A 20,798-nucleotide genomic window follows, 5' to 3' on the forward strand; every position below is an offset into this window, starting at 1 on the left:
GAGGACCTCCCTCGCAGCGCCCGACCCTCCGCAGGGCCCAGGAGGCGCTGGGCCACAAGGCACAAAGCCGCTGTGAGGAACCCCGCCTGGCTCACAGTCCCCAGAGCCGCCGCTCAGCATCTCATCAAAGAGAGCCGAAAAGGAAACCACCGAGGCCTGAACGCAACCGGGCCGGGAAGTGAAAGCCCCGCGACCGCTTTTCCCGGAGGGCCTCCCCGCGACGCTCTCGGGAGTGGGCACGGGCTACTACTGCCCGGGGCGGACAACGGGGACACCGGGAGGGGACGGGGAAGCGAATCCCTCGATTCGGGCAGGAGGAGCCTCCAGGACACAGCCCGGGGATGGGCTGAAGGGGACGCGGCGGGAAGAGAAAGGCTCCCGAGGTCCCTCCGAAGCCCATCGACTTCAGCGCGGCGGGTGGGCAGATCCAGCCAGAGCAGTCCTGCGGAAGCCGGGGGCACCGTGCCTCGGCGCAGCCGGTGGAGCTCCCCGGGGGCCGCCACGTCACGGAGGGTGTGCCCTGGGGCTCCGCGGGCGGGCGGAGGAGGAGGTCAGGAGGCTGGCTCCCAGCCGCCCCAGCCTCGGAGCCCGGGCTGCCTTTCTCCCCCCTGCCCGGCCCGGCCGCGCCGTCCTTCACCTGCCTTCCGGGCTCCGGCTCCACCTCAGGCCTAGGGCCAGGCACCCACAGGCCGCGCGCAGCCACCAAGGTTGTAACGTCTGTCTCTTTAAATCCGGGTCCTTGCGCTGGCCGCAGCGCGCAGGCGCAGAGGTCCTGGCTCCAGAGGCGCCTCAAGTCCCCGCCCCGCGCCTGCCACGTGGGCGGTAGTCAGGTTCCCCGGGAGAGGCCTAGGACTCTGTATTGGGGCGTGGCGGAGGTGTTTACCCATCAGGAGAAAGGCCAGATCCTGGGATGAGGCGGCGCCTGAAGGAACGCTGGGGACACCCTGATTTGCTCTTTGTTTTTCAAATTTATTTTTAAAATTTATTATTTTTGGCCGTGTTGGGTTGTTGCTGCACGTGGGCGTTCTCTAGTTGCGGTGAGTGGGGGCTACTCTTAGTTGCCGTGCTCGGGCTTCTCATTGCGGTGGCTTCTCGTGTTGCGGAGCATGGGTTCTAGGCGCATGGGCTTCAGTAGTTGTGGCACTCGGGCTCAGTTGTGGCTCACAGGCTCTAGAGCACAGGTTCAGTAGTTGTGGTGCACAGGCTTAGTCGCTCGCCGGCATGTGGGATCTTCCCGGACGAGGGCTTGAACCCGTGTCCCGTGAATTGGCAGGCGGATTCTTAACCACTGCGCCACCAGGGAAGTGCCCCTGTGATTTGCTCTTAACTTTAGAGATTATCTAGTTATTAAAGGTAGTGGTTGAGAAACTATGTTGTGATGAGCTTGGGTAAGGCAAAGGTCGCGTTATTCAATCTATTTTTCTGTATTTCCATTGTTTTGTGTCCCGCAAAGTGCCTAGCACATACTAAGTATTCAATAAATGTTATTTAATTGGAAAGGGGCACTAGATAGATATATAAAGGAGTAATGGGTACAGAGAACCCTTGATTGTGTATTGTTTAAAGTATATTTCTTTTAAACCTCAGGTCAACTTTTTGAGAGATTAGGATGGCTGTTTTTACACCTGGCGATCCAGTGGTTAGGACTGGGCGCTTTCAGTGGTGGGGCCGGTTCAGTCCCTGATGGGGGAATTAAGATCCCCCAAGCCTTGGGACCCGGCCAAAAAAACCAACCAACCAACCAAAGTACAAAAGAATTGCAGGCTCAGAGGAGGTGAGAGAACTTGTTCAGGGTCTAGGAAAGGTAAACAGCTGGGCATTGTTAGAGAAGCAAAGCTCACACCCTGGAGGGAATTCTTTGCTATGTGAAAAAGATCATGGGCTTTGTTATGTAGGGGATGGAGAGCCTTGAAGGGCCTAATGAAATAGTAAGGGAACCAATTAAAAGGTTTTCAGTGCTGGCTTGGGCAGAACTTTAACTAAAATGGACCCATACAGAGATTTGCATGGCTCTCCTGCACAAGAGTGACATGCAAATTCGTGAAGAGGTTCATGTTTTTAAGGAAATTTTTTCTTTTTTGCTTCTTATTTTATCTGTATCAAACCATTATGCCGTACACCTTAAACTTACACAGTGCTGAATGTCAGTTATATCTCAATAAAACTGGGTAAGAAAAAGGTTCTTGTGACAACCCATGTGAGAGATGAAAGTGGCCTGAGCAAGCTCGGTTAGTTGGGGTGGAGAGGAAGGTGCATTTTTGGATAAGCATTTAGATTTTTTTATAAGCTTATTTTATTTTTTAAATTTATTTATTTATTTATTTTTGGCTGCTTTGGGTCTTTGTTGCTGCGCGCGGGCTTTCTCTAGTTGGTGGTGAGCGGGTGGCTTCTCGTTGCAGAGCACGGGCTTTAGGTGCCCTGATTCAGTAGTTGTGGTGGTGCATGGGCTTAGTTGCTCTGTGGCATGTGGGATCTTCCCGGACCAGGGCTCAAACCCTTGTCCCCTGCACTGGCAGGTGGATTCTTAACCACTGCGCCACCAGGGAAGTCCCAGCATTTAGATTTTAAATTATCTTCTAAAGAAAGTAACCATTTGTCTAAAGATGTAATGAAGATGACTTGAGTGAACAGATAGATAATGGTGCCATCAGCTGAAATAGAAAATGAGAGAGCAGGAGGAGGTATTTGAGGTATGAGGATGAATTTTATTTTGGATATATTAAGTTTGGTTGGTTGAGGCCAGCAATGAGGCCACTGCTTGAAGTGGGCAGTGTCTTTGATGTGCGGCAGCATGAACAGGTCTGGGGTTGGAAGGTCACTGGAGGCTCAAATCCGAACTCCCTCAGTTGAGTGATCCTGAACAAAATCTCTGTCACTGCATTTACTATGGTGTTTTGAAAGTCCCCTTGACTGCATCTGTCTTTTCCCCCAGCCCTGTGCTGTCAGGTGCTGTCATTTAGCCACATGTGGCTATTGAGCTCTTGAAATGTGGCCAGTCCAAATTGAGATGTGCTGGGGGGAGGGATAAATTAGGAGTTTGCGGTTAACATATACACTACTATATATAAAACAGATAAGCAAGAAGGACCTACTGTATAGCACAGGGAACTCTATTCAATATCTCGTAATAACCTATAATGGAAAAGAACATGAAAAAAAGGGTATATGCTCATGTATAACTGAATCACTTTGCTGTACACCTAAAATTAACACAACGTTGTAAATCAACTACACTTCAATTTAAAAAAAAATCCAAATTAAGATGTGCTGTAAGTGTAAAGTACAAACTGATTTTGAAGATGTTATCAAACAAAAAAAGACTGTAAGATATCTCTTTAATAATATTTTTATGTTGATTGCATGTTGAAGTGATATTTTGGATATGTTGGGTTCAATAAAAATATTCTAATAAATTTTAACTGTTTACTTTTTTGAAAATGTGGTGACAGGAGAATATACAACTGCAAATGGCCCGTGTTATACTTCTGTTGGACAGCACCACCTGAGACTTCAAACCTGTTTGTGAAGGGTGACATCTGTGCCTCGTGCATCTTTTTATCCTCAGTGCCTAGAACAGTAGTGGGTGCATAGTAGGCACTAGGCAAGTATTTATGAATACATGAATGAAACCTATGAGTGAATGGAATGAATGAATGAATGACTCTCTAAAAGTAATAAACTTCCCTCAGAAGGATGTTCATTACATTGTATCTTTGACAATGTTGGATGTAAATGTGCAAAAAGACTCAGGCTGTGTTTTGCTTGATTAGAGCTCCAACGAACCCCTAATGATCTTTGACTCAGACCCTAGCTGTAAAGTGGAAGGAGGTGTGAAGCTGGCAGTTGCAGTTCCTTAGGGAAGTGGGAACTGCCACCAAGAGGAAGGAGGTGATGTGTGGTGGGAATAGCAGGGCTTTGGAGTCACACAGACTTAGGTTTGAATTATGTTCCTCCACTGGCTGTGTAACCTCTATTTTCTTAATTTCTCTGGGGCTCAGTTTGCATGGTGAAATGGGGATAAAAATACCTCTTAGGATTGTGTGTGACAATTAAATGAGATGACACATATTAACTTGCATACCTCTTAGGACTGTGTATGACAGTTAAATGAGATGACATATATTAACTTGTAAACCGCTTGTCTCTTGGAGGTATTTCAGTAAATGTACATTCCCGCCTGTTCCCAGCCTGGACACATTCGTGGCACTGCAGAGTTTAAGCTAGTCATCAATCAGTCAGGTGTTTATTGAGTGCCTGCTCTGGGTTAGACACTATTCCAGGAACTGGAGTACAGCAGTGAGGCAAAACAGACGGAAATCCCTGCCCTCCTGCAGCTAACAGGTTAGCATGGGAGAAAGATAATAAACAGTAAGGAAAATGCATACTGTGTGAAATGATGATGGGTGTTATGGAGAAAAAGAAAGAGGAGGACAGGAGGTGTCAGGGAGGGCAGAATGGGGGTTGCAGTTTTAAATACAGTGGTTAGGAAGGCCTCGCTGACAAAGTGACAGTTGAGTACACTTGAAGGAATGAAGGAGAGAGCCAGTTGGAGAGGGGACAGCAAGAAAAGGCCGCACAGGACAGAGCAGCAGGTGTCTGTCCTGTTGAGGGATCACAAGGAGATGGGTGTGTCTAGAGCAGCAGGAGTTAAGGCTGAGAAGAACTGGAGATGAGCTCAGCAGGGGATCTGGAGATAGATCATGTCTTGTAAACCACTGTAAAGATGTTGGGTTTTATTGCAGGTGAAATGGGAAGCTAGTGGGTTATATTGAGCAGAGAAGTAACATGATCTGATTAGGTTTTAACAGGATTGCTGTCACTCTGCCTGCTGTGTAGAGAGAGTGGGAGATGAGTTAGTTGGCTACTGTAAAAAGGAGAGAAATGAGGGCAGCTTGAGTGGTAACAGTGAAAGTAGTAATAACTGAAGGCTCGTGAACCCCAGGAGATCTGTGGATAGGCTCAGGGGTGTCCTTGAACCCCCTGAAATTTTATATAAATATTTGTGTGTAAGTGCATTTTTGGAGGGAGGGCTTCTACTGGAGTCTCAAAGCAGTTCTATGATCCAAATCAAGAAGGACCTTGGCAGCAAATATGCAGGATACCTCCTGGCTCTTCTAAGTCCCATGATTAAGTCCTTCCCTCAGACCTTGATCCTAAATCTTCCAGGGTACCGATCCTGTTTGAGAGTCAGAGCTTCTGCCACCCCCTTTAGGACTGTAGCATCCCTGACATCCGGTTTTCACTCATCAGGATTGTTAAGAAGAAAAAAAAAATCACAGGGAAATGGGTAGATTCTGTTCTTCTTTTACGCTACACACTGGAAGCTTGGAAGCCACAGGCAGTAATAGTGAAAAGCCTTCACACCTGCCTAGAGATGGTGTGAGGCACTCATGAGGCTAGTTTGCACTTGTTGGATTTCTTTTTAATAAGCTCTGGTCTATGAATCACATAAATTTCAGCACTGAGAGCTGATTTTACGGTTTGGTTTGCTTAATAGTCACACAATTAAAATAAGTTGTAAAAAACGGTGGTGCTGTCTGCCAGGATAAATATTTAAAAGGAAACAGCTGTAGGAAGATGTAATAATTCATATCAGCCCATGGCTCTTCATTCTCAATAAAGGTTATGGAGGTTGGTTTTTTTATTTTTTGGCTGCGCTGTGCGGCATGGGGGATCTTAGTTTCCCGACCAGAGATCAGACCCATGCCCCCTGCAGTGGAAGGGTGGAGTCTTAACCAGTGAACCACTATGGAAGTCCCTGGAGGTTGGTTCTTAACCAGAGGGTTTTTTTTTTGCCTCTCCTTTGAACATCTTTGTGCTGCAGCTGCCAGGTTGAAGTAGGACAGCTGAGAGGAGTCAGGTACGCCTTTGGGAGTAGTTAATCCATGGCACAGAGATGGGGCTTCTGGGGCAGGGTTGAGGTCACAGATACAGAGTGAGGGTGACTCTAAGTTACTACCATCCTCCTTGAACTTTTGGTTGGGTTTTCTAGTGTGAAGTCCTGGTGGTCATGTTTTTTAGGAGGTAAGTTAATAATTTTCAAAGGGAAAATTAATTTTACCAAGAGAGCCTATTTGGGGAGCAAACTTAAGTTTTGTGTCCTTAAACTTAAGTTTTGTGCCCTCCACGGGACTGATGACCGCTGGTTTTCCAGCTCTGGTGTGCAGCAGAGGTTGAAGACTGGGTTGAACGCTCCTCTCTTATTCCTCGTGCCATTTCCTTTATACCAGGAGAGCCCCAAGCCCTCTTCTCTCCTTTTCTGGGAGATTCTCCTTCCTACTGAAGCCTTCTGACCAACAGCCCACTATAGTTTCCCTCTCCTGCCTTCAGCTCCTGTCTCGGTCTTGGTGATTGTAAAGGAAAAAACTCTACTGTTTCCGTTTACATTATACACAATACTCTCTGAATGTTACGTAACTCTGACACCAGACATATGGGTTTTCCAAACACCAAGCAATTCTGTGACACCAGCTGGGTGTCCTGCCATTTAATTCAATTCTGATGCTATCTACCTGGAGCTACTGTCAGACCCCATCGGTTAAGTGCTAAGTCCAATGAGATAGCCCCCTCCCACCACTTCGGATGCCAGTCACAAATCCAGGTTGTTATCTGTGCTTCTGACTGACTGTAGATCGAATTTCCCACCACCCCATCCTCAGGTTTCAATTAATTTGCTAGAGCAGCTGATAGAACTCAGGAAAACAATTTACTTACTGGATTCCTGGTTTACCATGAAAGAATATAACTCAGGAACAGACAGAAGAGATGCATAGGGCAAGGTATGTGGGAAGGGGTGCAGAGCTTCCATGCTCTCTTGGCACATCACCCTCCAAGCACCTCCCTGTGTTCCCCAGCCTGGAAGCTCTCTAATGCCATCCTTTTTTGTTTGTTTGTTTTCGGTTTTTTTTGGTACGCGGGCCTCTCACCGCTGCGGCCTCTCCCGTTGCGGAGCACAGGCCCCCGACGCGCAGGCCCAGTGGCCACGGCTCACGGGCCCAGCCGCTCCGCGGCACACGGGATCTTCCCAGACCAGGGCACGAACCCGTGTCCCCTGCATCGGCAGGCGGACTCTCAACCACTGCACCACCAGGGAAGCCCCCCCTCTTTGGTTTTGATAGAGGCTTCATCACATAGGCATGATCGATTAAATCATGGTCCATTGGTGATTGAACTCAGTCTCCAGTTCCCTCCCCTCCCTGGAGGTCTGGGGGTGAGACTGAAAGTTCTAACCCTCTAATCAGTGGTTGGTTCCCCGTGTAAACAGCACCCATTCTTAGCGGCTTTCCGAAAATTACCTCATTAACATAAACTCAGGTGTGGTTGAAAGGGGCTTGTTTTGAATAACAAATGACGCCATTATCACTCTTCTCTTTCTAATCACTTAGTAAATTCCAAGGGTTTTAGGAGCTCTGTGCCAGAAACGGGGACAAAGGCCAAAATATATATTTCTTATTATAAATCACAATATCACAGTGATAGAGGTGAGAGGGTTCTTAGGGAATACCCAGACAACACAATACCCAGAGAAGGCTGGAGGAGTAAACTGACTAGGTAGATACCACATAGCTAGTGAGTGGGAGAAATCTGACCCTAGACTTTTGATCAAGGTCCTACCCAATTCTTCTTTTTTTTTTTTAATTTTTATTGGAGTTTAGTTGATTTAAAATGTTGTGTTAGTTGCTGCTGTATAGCAAAGTGAACGAGTCATACATATATTATACATATATCCACTCTTTTTTAGATTCTTTTTCCATATAGGCCATTACAGAATATTGAGTAGAGTTCCGTGTGCTATACAGTAGGTCCTTACTAGTTATCTATTTTATATATATAGTAGTGTGTATATGTCAATCCCAATCTCCCAATTTATCCCTCCCCTCGCCCCCATTGGTAACCATAAATTATGTTTTTTAATTGGAGTATAATTTTTTTAAAATGTTGTGTTAGTTTCTGCTGTAGAACAGAGAATCAGCTATATGTATACATATATCCCCTCCCTGTTGATCCTCCCTCCCCTCTCCCCATCCCACCCCTCTAGGTCATCACAGAGCACTGAGCCGATCTCCCTGTGCCATATACAGCATCTTCCCACTAGCTACCTATTTTACACATGGTAATGTATATATGTCAATGCTACTCTCTCAATTTGTCCCGCCCTCCCCTTCCCCCCCGTGTCCACAGGTCTGTTCTCTATGTCTACATCTCTTTTCCTGCCCTGCAAATAGGTTCATCTGTACCATTTTTCTAGATGCCATATATATGCATTAATATATATTTATTTTTCTTTCGGACTTACTTCACTCTGTATGACAGACTCTAGGTTCATTCACATCATTACAAATGCATGTTTGTTTTTTACATCTGTCATTTGTACCATTTATTTATTTTTATTTATTTTTTTAAAATCCACATTTATTTATTTATTTTTGGCTGTGTTGGGTCTTCGTTTCTGTGCGAGGGCTTTCTCTAGTTGTGGCAAGTGGGGGCCACTCTTCATCGCGGTGCACGGGCCTCTCACTATTGCAGCCTTTCTTGTTGCGGAGCACAGGCTCCAAACGCGCAGGCTTAGTAGTTGTGGCTCACGGGCCTAGTTGCTCCGTGGCATGATCTTCCCGGACCCCACGGGCTCGAACCCGTGTCCCCTGCATTAGCAGGCAGATTCTCAACCATTGTGCCACCAGGGAAGCCCCCCATTTATTTATTTTTAAAATTTATTAATTCATTTATTTTTGGCTGCGTTGTGTCTTCGCTGCTGTGTGCGGGCTTTCTCTAGTTGTGGCGAGTGGGGGCTACTCTTCGTTGCAGTGCGCGGGCTTCTCATTGCAGTGGCTTCTCTTGTTGCGGAGCACGGGCTCTAGGCGTGCGGGCTTCAGTAGTTGTGGCACGTGGGCTCAGTAGTTGTGGTGCACGGGCTTAGTTGTCTGCAGCATGTGGGATCTTCCTGGACCAGGGCTTGAACCCGTGTCCCCTGCATTGGCAGGCAGATTCTTAACCACTGCGCCACCAGGGAAGTCCCATGTACATTTTATTTTAGATTCCACAATAACTGCCGGATTTCTTATACTGTTTACAATAAAACCAGATTGCAGTTTTCTTGAAGGTAAGGGCCATGTCTTCATTCATTTATTCAACTAATCCTTTCAGTAGTCCCAGAAAACAGAAACTGTTATTCCCCCTGTTTTGTAGTTGGGGAAAGTAAGGGTGAAGTAACTTAATCCAAGGTCACTTGGTTAAAAAGTGGTGGACCACTGGGAATGGTGTATCTGTTGTTTCCCAGTTGGAATATCTGGGAACTGAAGTCATCCTTCTTGCTCTGACCAGAGACCACTAAGGAGTAAAATTTATTGCTGGTGAAATGGGGTTAAGGCAGGGCGGTGTGGAGAGAATGTGATAACAAACTTCAAAATATTTGGTTTCCCAGCCCAGCCAAGGTCTTTGAACAGCACCAAGTTCCCTTAACCTCGACGGTAAACTTCCCTAATCTCAATTCTTGCTATTTTCGGGGATCCTCTCCCATTTCCCATATTTCATTATTAAATAGAGAACATTGGACTGGGAATCAAGTTACACCTACTCTTACTTCAGCAATTAACTTGCTGAGTGACCTTGGACAAATCATTTTACATCTAAAATGGAGGTGACAATAGTTGGACGGTGTTGAGACTTGAAGAAAACTGATCTGAAGGTTGGTGAGTAAATAATACTCTCACTATGCAAATATAAGGCAATGTTAAATAATAATGATGCAGGGTAATAGTAGGGACTTTGTGGGAAAGTTCCTTCACTTCTGAGCATCAGTTTCACATCTGTAAAATGAAGATAGTATATACCGTACAGGGTTGTTGGAAGGATTAGAGATGGGTATGTCAAGCCCTAGCAAAATGCCAGACACATGGTAGGAATCCAGTGAATGGTAACTACTATTAATAACCTGACAACCTGGTTTGATACTCTCTTATAACCACATTTGGCAGGACAACAAGCAAACAATACTTACACACAATGAAAACAATAACCACCACCACTAACCACCCAACCAGCATGGTCCTCTGAACTCCCCTAAAGGTGACTGCTGGCTCCCCAGTGTGTTTGAAGCCCCCCAAATGCTGTAGCAAAATGGAGGTGGAGCCAGGTGGAACTCCATTCCTCCTCTGAGACTGGGAGTGCTTTCAACGAAGGATGATGGCTGAGTGCAAAGACTCACTCAGAAATAGCTTTGACTGCCAAGGGACAGGAGTGAGCCAAATGAGACGGTGATGGCAGAGAAAGGGGGCTGAGAGCTGAGAGCAGCTGGGAAGCAATGTGTACTTGCTGACTCTTTGATCTTACTCTGCTATTGAATCACTTTATTCCTCCTTTTCTCCACTTGAGAGGCCTCTAGGCAATCAGGGCTCCCCATCAGCTCCCACTGACATATGGACATCCCTCTTGCTTGCTTGGTGCCAGGAAGAATTCGTATTAGCTGCTAAATGCGGAGGTGGCCCATTACACTATAGAGGCTATTGTGTATACCTCCTTGCGCTGCTACTCTCAGTAGAGATAAGGGCTTCATGTGCCAGAGAAGAGAGACACAAGGCAGATTTCTTATCCTTTCCTTTAAGCTGCTGAACCGACTTCTGTTTTGGTTCCAATTTCCATGAGTCAGTTTGGTCTTTTGATAACTTTGCCAAGGAACTTGCTGCCTTGTGGGTATTATTCATTCAGTAGATATTTATCGAGCCCTATTATGTGTCTGGCATTATTTTTTTTGATCCAGGATCCAGTCCAGGATTATGCTTTTTTTTTTTTTAAGTATTTATTTGGTTGCGCCGGGTCTTAGTTGCGGCACACAGGCTCCATAGTTGTGGCATGCAAACTCTTAGTTGTGGCATCCACGTGGGATCTAGTTCCCTGACCAGGGATTGAACCCAGGCCCCCTGCATTGGGAGCGTGGAGTCTTATCCACTGCACCACCAGGGAAGTCCCCCCTGGCATTATTTTAGGTTGTGAACAAGACAGACGAGCTCCCTGCCCTTGTGGAGTTTACGTTCTGATGTGGAGACACAAAATTTATGTACCAATAAACAAGCTAACTTAAGATAGTGGTTAAGTTTACTGAATTCATAGGAAAAATGTGATATAATGACAGGAGGTGGGGGGGTGGCTGTTTATGTCATCTGAGAAAGGGACATTAGGGCTGAGAACTGAATGATGAGACGACTAGCATGCTATTTGAGGTCAGGTCCCAAGCAGAGGGAACTGCAAGGCACAGGTCCTGAAATGGCATGCTTGAGGAATAGGAGGCTAGCCGGTGAGACCTGGGACATAGAGAATAAAAGGGGAGAGTGTAGCACATGACGTTAGAAAGTAGTTCACAAAGTGGGGTCCCCTGGATCACATTTAGCTCACATGGTGTTTCTGAGATTTCACTAAAAACATAAATGACCCTGACTTGCAATTTCTCTTGAAAATTAAAAAAACTTGGCCAGGCCAGGCCACTATTCCTGAATGATAACATTTGATTTCAACATACAGCAGTTATGCTCACCTGTCCCCTCCCATCCTCCTTTAATGGGGCTCATGGTCAGCAGTTCATAAATAGTAGATATTTGAATAAGTAACCACAGAGCATCATGTAGGCTTGATAGGGCCTGGATTCTTTTTTTCCCTAAGTGTGATGGAAGCATATAATGAAGGGTTTTAAGTGACAGAGTGACCTGATATACATTTTTAAAAGATTACTGTGATTACTTCGTGGCTGGGATGGGGACAGGCAACAATTAATGCAGGAGATGTTGGTGGTTAGGACCAGTAGAGACAGAAAGAAGTAGACAGATTCTGGGCATATTTTAGAGGTAGAGTTGCCAGGACTTAACTAATGCATTGGATTTGGATAAGAAAAGGGAATGAAGGATGCCTCCCGGGAGAAAGGTTAAGGCTGGGGATATACATCAGGAGTTATCAGTATATGGGTGATATTAATTTTATTAAAAAAATTTTATTGGGGTATAGTTTTTAAAATATTTATTTATTATTTATTTATTTATGCTGCACTGGGTCTTAGTTGCGGCACATGGGATCTTCGTTGAGGCATGCAGACTCCTAGTTGCGGCCTGCATGCAGGATCTAGTTCGTTGACCAGGGATCGAACCCAGGCCCCCTGCATGGGGAGTGTGAAGTCTTACCCGCTAGATCACCAGGGAAGTCCCTTATTGGAGTACAGTTGATTCACAATGTTGTGTTAGTTTCTGCTGTACAGCAAAGTGAATCAGTTATACATATACATCTATTCACTCTTTTTTAGATTCTTTTCCCATATAGGTCATTGCAGAGTATTGAGTAGAGTTCCCTGTGCTATACAGTTAGATAACTTATTAGTTATCTAATTTATAGATAGTAGTGTGTCTTTGTCAATCCCAATCTCCCAATTTATCCCTTCCCCCCCCCGCTCCCCCCCATAAACATGTTTGTTTTCTACATCTGTGGCTCTATTTGTTTTGTAAATAAGTTCATTTGTATTATTTTTTAAGATTCCACATATAAGCGATATCATGATATTTGTCTTTCTATCTGACTTACTTCACTTAGTATGATAATCTCTAGGTCCATTCATTTGCTGCAGTATGGGTGATATTTAAACCCATGGGAATGAATGAGGTCGCTGAGGGAGGAAATGCAGATAGAAAATAGAACACAGGGTTACAGGAATTTTTTTTCCTGTTCAAATTTAAAGCATCTAAATTCCTGGTATCGTACAGGCTACTAGACTCTCAGTATTAAAAAGCAACCTAAGCGGGGACTTCCCTGGTGGTGCAGAGGTTAAGAATCTGCCTGCCAATGCAGGGGACACGGGTTCGAGCCCTGGTCTGGGAAGATCCCACATGCTGCGGAGCAACCAAGCCCATACTCCACAACTACTGAGCCTGTGCTCTAGAGCCTGTGAGCCACAACTACTAAACCCGCTCACCGAGAGCCCGTGCTCCGCAACAAGAGAAGCCACAGCAGTGAGAAGCCCGTGTGCAGCAACGAAGACCCAACACAGCAAAAAAAAAAAAAAAAAGACAACAAACCAACCTAAGGTCATCTATCTAGCCATAATTCCTACCCACATATGTATTGACTCAAATCCCCTAACACAACATCCAGCCAAGTAGCTAGCCAATGGGTGCATCATTAATAGAAAACATACTATTTCCATTAAGACCTTCCATTCATCAGAAGTGGTTTTTCCTCATATCAAACTTTTAGGTAGGTGAGTATATACCTATATCTGTATCTCCAAAAAGGAACAGTGTTGAGAGTGAAACGGGACACCATTCATAATTAAACCAAGACAACTGGGACTATCCTGGGCAAATCGTGCAAGTAAAAGTAACAATACTTTGGCCATCTCTGTCTCCAGATAGTCAACTGAATGACTTTTAAAATCTTTAAAAAGTGAGACGCTACTTGTCTCATGGCAAAATTATTTGGAGTTAAAAGAAATCTCAAAAAAAAAAAAAGAAAAATCATCTGCTCTAATTCCCTCATTCTAAAGATGGAATTAAGGGGCATTAAATTATTAGCCTAAGATCACGCTAGCAAGTTAGTAGTAGCATGGAGCAGAGTTAGATCAGATTCCACTAGCAGAAACTTTTATTGCTTTATTTATAAACTTCAGTTTATAAACCCCTTTCACATGCATGTATTATTAGACTCTCACTACACCCTGTGGGGTATCATCATCATTTTATAGTAGAGTAAACTTAAGTTTCAGAGAGGTGGCTTGCCCAAGATCACTAGACATTAAAAAGTAGAGTAGGGGGAACTATATTAAATATCCTGTGATAAACCATAATGGAAAATAATATGAAAAAGTATATAACTGAATCACTTTGCTGTACAGCAGAAATTAACACAATATTGTAAATCAACTATACTTCGTTAAAAAAAAAAAAGTAGAGTGGGAACTTGAACCTGTCTTTTCTCGTGCCAATTCCCTTGTTCTTTCCATTACTCCATACTAATCTAGTGAGTGTTACATTAAAAGTGTTAGGTCTAAGTTATACTCTTTTCCCTGCAATTTTAATTCCATAGCATCTTATTTTGTTCCCTGGTGTGTAAAAAGTAGTCATTACTTCCATCATTAAATGAGATCTATGTGAAAGCATTTTGTAAACTGTAAGGCACTGGACAAATGAACATCTGAAGGCTAGTTATGAGATCAGCATTTTTTTTTTTTCCTCCAAGTTAGGGGAACTGTATTTGGGTGAGAGGTAGTATTACATAATTACTTTTTGTAGTATTTACAATAATTCTAACACATAGGCATACCTCATTTTATTGCACTTCATAGTGCTACATTTGTTTTTACAAACTGAAGGTTTGTGGCAACTCTGCGTTGAGCTACTCTATTGGTGCCATTTTTCCAACAGCATTTGCTCACTTCGTGTCTCTGTCACATTTTGATAATTCTCACAATATTTCAAACTTTTCCCCCTATTATCATATTTGTTATGGTCATCTATGATCAGTGATCTTTGATGTTACTACTATGATCACTGAAGGCTCAGATGATGGTAAGCATTTTCTATACAAGAATTTTTAAATTAAGTATGTACTTTTTTCAAGACATAATGCTATTACACACTTAATAGACTAAAATATAGTGTAAACATAAGTTTTCTATGCACTGGGAAACCAAAGAATTTGTGTGGCTTGCTTTATTGCAATATTCACTTTATTGTGGTGGTCTGGAATGGAACCTGCAATATCTTTGAGGTATGCCTGTAAATGTTGGCTGAATTGTGGGGGGGGGGGGTTTCTCTAAAAACAGAACAAGTGACAGGAAGAAATCCCTGGGACCAATTCTTACAATTTGGAAACACTGGTGGTACTCGCAGTCTAATGCTGAAACCTATTTCCCACAGCTCTAAGAGGTACAAAGGAGCTCTCTAAGGCATGGAGGAACAAGAAGGATTCAACAGCCTGTGTAGCTATCTACTTCAATCTCAGATACAACAAGGATTCACTTGATTTTGATCAGGGACCCATCACTCATGCTCTGGGATACAGAGCAATGGGAGATTTTGAGAGCTTTTGGGTCCTCCTAAAAACCCACTGGGGGTTTATATGCCTGGCATTCCTTAAGCTCATCCTTTAACTGTGTTACAGTAAAGGACTCAACAACCTCAAGGATACTCAACTCTTAGTGAAAGTTCTGACTCCTTAGAGCATGGCATTCAAGGCCCTCCACAATGGTTCGTAACCTACCTTTTCAGTGATAACTCCCACTGTTGTCAGGAATAAACACTCTGCTCCAGTTAAACTGGGCTGCTCACTACCTCCTGATCATGTATTTTTCCACTTGGATACCTTTCTCTTTATTTTTTTGACTGTGTCGTGCAGCATGTGGGATTTTAGTTCCTCGACCAGGGATCGAACCCATGCCCCCTGCATTGGGAGCGTTGAGTCTTAACCACTGGACCACGAGGGAAGTTCCAATACCTCTCTCTTTAAAGCTGAGATGTCCTTTATGGTAGCCGTTAGTCACATATGGCTAGTGAGTACTTGAAATACGGCTAGTCCAAATTGAGATGTATTAGATACAACCAGATTTCAAAATACATTTCTACAGGAACCCCCAAAATGTAAAATATTTCATTAATAATACTTAAATATTGATTACATATTGAAATTTAATGGAATATTTTGGATATATTGGATTAAATAAAATAAAACTAATTTCATTCTTTTTACTTTTTCATGTGGCTACTAGAAAATTTAATATACGCATGTGGCTTGAATTATATTTTTAATATTCAGTGCTCCTCTAGATCATTAGCCTAGCCTCTTAGGCCCATGTAGAAGTTGGCACACCATTCAAGACCCCCCTTGTACTTTCTCACATTCTGAAATAATAAGATGATAAACTTATTATTATCAAACTGAATTTGCTATCACAGATCCACTGGACAGCTCAGAAAAGCAAAGCCTTTCTGCCAAAGGCCACAGGACAATTAATATGCTCCATAAGTGTTAGGTAACTTCTTTTAGGCACCCACACTAGAAAAACCCAACACCCCTGAATTCCATCTATATATCTCCTGTTTTTCTTCACTTCTAGTCAATGTTAGCCCTTCCTGTGAAATTCTTTCAATACTATTACTTTTCTCTCAATACATACCTAATTACAGTCTTAGTTGCCTTGCTTTTAAAATCTAGTTTCCAAGTATTCTCCCAGCTTCCTACCCCCTACCCATGTTCATTCCGTTCTATATACTGCAACTGAAATAATCTTCCATAATATTTCTTGCAGATATGACTCTCTGCTCAAAAACTTCCATTTTGCCCACATTGCCTACAGGAAGAATTCTTTTGTTTAACACTCAAGGCTTTTTTATACCTTATCCCCGGGCTTAAAACCTGGGCTTTAGGGAAACTAGGTTGAGCTTATGTAAAACACTTAGAACTCTGCCTGGCTTATAAGAAAGTCTTAGGTATTATTATTACTACTCACTTTTATTTGAATGTGCTGTATGCATTTCTATCCCCGGAACACTGCTAATTCCTTTTTCCTATTTGAATACCTCTATCTCCAGAGGGAGAAGGACTGATTTAAACTATTTATGATCAGCACAGGCTAACTGTTACCGCTAGAGAAACAACTTATACCTCCTTCCTACAACTGATAGACCCTGTTAACTCTGACCCCTAATTTATAATATGTAACAATAAAATTTAAGATTAGATGGGATATAAATAAAAGGTAGCATTTCTTTTATGCAGTAGACAGTAAACTTACGGAATGTGTCATTTAAAGAAAAAACAAAGCCTGGAAAATTATAAATAGGTTCTGGATTTAGGGCAGTGGTGCTCCAATTTTGGCCTTACTAGAATAACCTGGGAAGCTTTCTTTTTTTGGCCGTGCCTCGCGGCTTGCGGGAATCTTAGTTCGACCAGGTGTAGAACCCGCGCCACCTGCAGTGGAAGCGCGGAGTCCCAACCACTGGACCACCAGGGCATTCCCAAAGAATAACCTGGGAAGCCATCAAAACTAATACAGGTGTCTGAGCCTCACTCCAGATTTACTGAATCTCTCCAATGGTAGGGCACAAGCACATGAATTTTTTTAAAAGCTTCCTAGATGATCCACATACACTTTTGAAAAATCTTTGTATGAGATCTTCCTGTGCACCTACCTCCAAGAATCACTGGTTTGATCAAGAGAAACTTTGGATTAAGGAGGTTGGTCATACTTGGCATATATTTTTCACCATACTCTCCTGGAACACGGTTTTGAAACAGAGATCTGATTAGCCCTGAATGACTTATATGAATAGTGTTCTTAAAAACAACAACAAAACAACCCCCCTCCCGGCGACAACCCTCTTGAGTTTGATTTAGGAGTCAGAAAAGAAAAAGCCATATACATTCTAAGTGCCACACTTAGTTTTCATCTAAAAGCTTGTCTGTTGGTCTGACTTCTATTAACTTATAACTTTCAAAACATAATTTTTAAGTAAATATATATTTAATATGTACAGTATTTACAGCTTACAGCTTTTACAACCCAAACTTTGGATCTATAAGTGTGTGAAAAAGTGGGCATCTGAGTGTAATACTTCGAAAACTTCAAAAACAACTTTACCTCAAAAATATTTTACACCAATTTTCCAAAGCGGTATCTTCACAGGCTCATTGTATCTCGACAACCCAGTCAAGTTACCAAATCTCTAGGCATGGAGTAAACGATATCGTATTGAGAGGTGGAACTTTTTATACAGTCGTAGAGGATGTAGAACTCTTGGGTCTTTGAAACCCTATAACAAAGTCCCTTTCACCCTCCAATCCTGAGACAACAAATCCTGTAGTTCTACCTCATCATCGCTGTCAACATTCTCCTCTTCCTTTTTCTGCAGTTCTTTTATGGTCAGAACCTCTTTAAGCTTATTTTTTATCTCATCCTGGCGATTCCGCAGCTTTTCCACCCGACGGTAACACTCTATCTGCTCATCGATCTCCCCAATCTGCCGGTCCAAGCGTCCCTCCTCATCCTCTTCGGCAACTATGGCTTCGGAAATAGTGTTGACCTGTCTCATGGCTTTTTGAAATTCGTCCCATTCTTTGTCCATCTGATCCTTTGGGGCATCAACCTTTCGTACCCTCGCATCTATCTCAGGGTCATCAAAAAACCCTTCCGGTAGTGCTTCCGCGGTGTTTTCTCTCCTTTCCACCACTTTTTCATGTATTTCTGCTTTCTCAATTGACCCTGAATGAGGAATTAAAGGGGCCTTGGGAGGATTTGTGTCCGAGAAATCGCTTGGCAGCCTACTACTGGTTGCCTCCCGCGCGATGGAAAGTGAGTGTTCCTTGCCCTGTGCGTTGGCCGGATGCTTACAGACATCCCCTCTTTTCCCTTCTCCTCCTCCTCCCTCCTCTTTCTCCTCCTCCTCTTCCTCATCTTCATAATCAGGGAGTAAACCGAGACCCGAAGCCTTACTGAGGGTCGCCCTAGTGGACTCCTTTCCGGTTTTGTCAAAGTTGGTGGGCAAAGCGGAAGTGGAGGGCTGTACTTGAGACACCAGGGAGGCCTTCGCTCTTTTGGCGTCTTGGCTCTCTGCGTCCGGCGCCTTCCTCTTGGCGGACTGAGGCACTGTGCTGGCGGACTGAGGCACTGTGCTGGCGGACGGTCCCTGGGCGGCTTCCTTCGCGCCTTTCAGCTCGGCCACTTTCTCTCGGTGCTGCTTTCCCAGGACGTGAGTCTGCCACAGGAGCTCGCTCTTAACCGGGGTGTTACACAGGGCACAACTCAGCTGCCCCAAGCGGTTGTACTTCGCGAATGGAGATTCTATCCGTTTACGGTTGGTGCTCAGACGCTGCTTCTCCTTCATCAACCGCCGCAGTTCGTCCTGATTAACCACTCGTTTCCCCGCCTCAGGCCGAGCGGAGGCAGAAGACGCCATCTTTGCGACCCGACCCGCGGCGATTCTGGCTTCCGTCCCGCCGACGCCTGATGACGTTACTTCCTGTCCGGGCGCGGATTGGCTGAGGCTCAGGAGCGTGAGCCGTAGCGCCAGGATTTCCCTCAGAGTAGCAGCTGAGGCCGCCTTACGGGGCGGGGACTCTTCCTACCGTCTGCCCAGGGCTGAGGTAAAAGCCCTAAACTCCAAGGCTGAGGTGGCGCAGGCCCAGGCGGTCTTGGCAGTCAATATATGCGCCGCCAGAGGGCCGCAGGATGTGCTGCGGAGCAACTTGGGCCCTAAGGGAACCATGAAAATGTGAGACGGCGGTTGGAGCGGCGGTTAGGGCGTCGGGGTTTGTTGGGTGTCGGGGCGCGCTGTGAGGCAGACGTTCCACAAAGAGTTGGGAGCGATGTGGACGCACTTGTGGGCCTGCTTTCGCTCGTTCTCATTCCTGCCCTGAGCTCATTTCTAGTCTGGTGGGAGAGGAGGAGAAATGCTACCCGAAAAAAGGGCTCACTGTGACTCCTCCTGCCCCCCAACTTCTCGTTAAGGTTCACATGCAAGTAGAAAGTTCATTTAGTGTCATATATGAAACATAAGCCATCTAGCTCCCCTGCTGTTTAAGAGTTTGGGTTTTGCTTGGCAGTGTGTTGTGGAGATGGCACGGGCTTTGGAATCTGGCAGGCTTGGGTTCAAATTCAAGGACCGCTTTAGCTATGCGTCCCTAGGCAAGTTGAACGCTCTTTCAGCATTTATTTACTTAGAACTATTATTTTCTTTAGAAGAGAGGGAGAGAGACTAGTGAGGGCAAAGAGGTGTAAGAGGAGAGAGGTACAGTCTCAGAGGAATGAGCAAAGTAATAAATATTAACAGTAGAAGAGGGCACTGAGTATGTACTGACTGGGATGCTGGGAACACAGAGATGACCAAGATACAGTTTCTATTCTTAAGGAGTTCTGGTAGAGATGAATGTGCTAATTATACATATACCATTATACTGAGGAAAGGGACTAATAACTGATGGCAGAAGGGAGAAGGGAACGCTTCTCAATAACAGAGGATTTTTCAGCAGTCTTGAAAAACGAATCAGAGTTCTCCAGTTGGAGAAGGGAGTAAAGGACTTCTAGATAGGGTAACTTCAGGAACAAGAGAAGCTCAATGGTGTAAATCCAACAGAAACGAAAGCAAACATGATGTAGTAAGGGAACCCCAAGGTTTGCCCACAAGATCTCATTTGATAGAAGAGGTAGAAGAAATAGACATTACCCAGATTGGGAAAGGTAACTTATGTCATTGCTATATAGTTTGGCTATTATCTTGAAGGTGATGGAGAACATGAAAATCATGGAAGGATTTTTGGTGAGGGAACTGACTGAATCACATTGCCTTTTAGAAAGATAAATGCAGTGTGGAGGGTAAATTCAAATTCAGACATATCAAGATGCTAAGTAGTCCAGACTAGAGATGATGATGACAGTGGAGATGGAGAGGAGTAGGTAGATTCAAGAGACATTTAGGTTGTAGAATTGACAGAACTTGATCTAATAAACGTGAGGGGTGAGGGAAAACATTAGTTGAGTGAATGAATGGTAACATTTCACAAAAAAAGAAACCTGCAGAAAGTTCACAAATTTGTGGTTTGTAGACTTCCAAGTACTCTTCCAGGTACCAAACCACTGTTCATAACTCATGGACTGCTCTTGTCCTTAAACTTGTAAATGTGCTGTTTGGAATGAAATCACCATAGCAGTCCATCTGGGGAGAAGTGATTCTGTGGTAGTTACTGTGGTATCCACCATGGTATAATCCACACCCAGTTACTTATATTAAGGATAGTGGAGTGGCTAACGCTGGGAGTGTCTTGTTTGGCTCTTG

At 44.2% G+C, this 20,798-nt stretch overlaps 3 protein-coding genes and 1 non-coding gene across 5 annotated transcripts in view; 2 read left to right on the plus strand and 2 right to left on the minus strand.

Annotated features, from left to right (window-relative positions):
- LIG3 (DNA ligase 3) overlaps window positions 1-730 on the minus strand; it is a 21,473-nt gene extending 20,743 nt beyond the window's left edge. Inside the window, exon 1 of one of the 2 annotated variants that reach the window (XM_024769186.1) lies at window positions 642-730. The gene's annotated coding sequence lies outside the window, so the exon portion shown is untranslated. Of the gene's footprint in view, window positions 1-637 lie in introns of both variants that reach the window. The other variant, XM_024769163.1, reaches the window with a different exon arrangement.
- A 1,226-nt stretch (window positions 731-1,956) lies between these two features.
- Window positions 1,957-2,060, plus strand: LOC112390373 (U6 spliceosomal RNA). Its single transcript, XR_003001256.1, has one exon. It is a non-coding gene; the product is annotated as a U6 spliceosomal RNA (small nuclear RNA).
- A 15,090-nt stretch (window positions 2,061-17,150) lies between these two features.
- Window positions 17,151-18,951, minus strand: ZNF830 (zinc finger protein 830). Its single transcript, XM_024731249.1, has one exon. The coding sequence runs from the start codon at window positions 18,921-18,923 to the stop codon at window positions 17,781-17,783; it is 1,143 nt and encodes a 380-aa protein (XP_024587017.1). The 5' UTR covers window positions 18,924-18,951; the 3' UTR covers window positions 17,151-17,780.
- The window catches only part of CCT6B (chaperonin containing TCP1 subunit 6B), a gene marked incomplete at its 5' end in the record, with an annotated part of 33,934 nt that continues 32,060 nt past the window's right edge, over window positions 18,925-20,798 (plus strand). The window contains one exon of the mRNA XM_024769141.1: window positions 18,925-19,238. Coding sequence (XP_024624909.1) covers window positions 18,925-19,238 — 314 coding nt within the window. The remainder of the gene's footprint in view (window positions 19,239-20,798) is intronic.

Source organism: Neophocaena asiaeorientalis, unplaced genomic scaffold, assembly GCF_003031525.2.
Source record: "Neophocaena asiaeorientalis asiaeorientalis breed wild unplaced genomic scaffold, Neophocaena_asiaeorientalis_V1.1 scaffold1136, whole genome shotgun sequence".
Taxonomy (NCBI): Eukaryota; Metazoa; Chordata; class Mammalia; order Artiodactyla; family Phocoenidae; genus Neophocaena; species Neophocaena asiaeorientalis.

Coding starts and splice junctions, on each gene's coding strand:
- ZNF830 (XM_024731249.1), bottom strand. CDS start 18,923: ATGGCGTCTTCTGCCTCCGCTCGGCCTGAGGCGGGGAAACGAGTGGTT.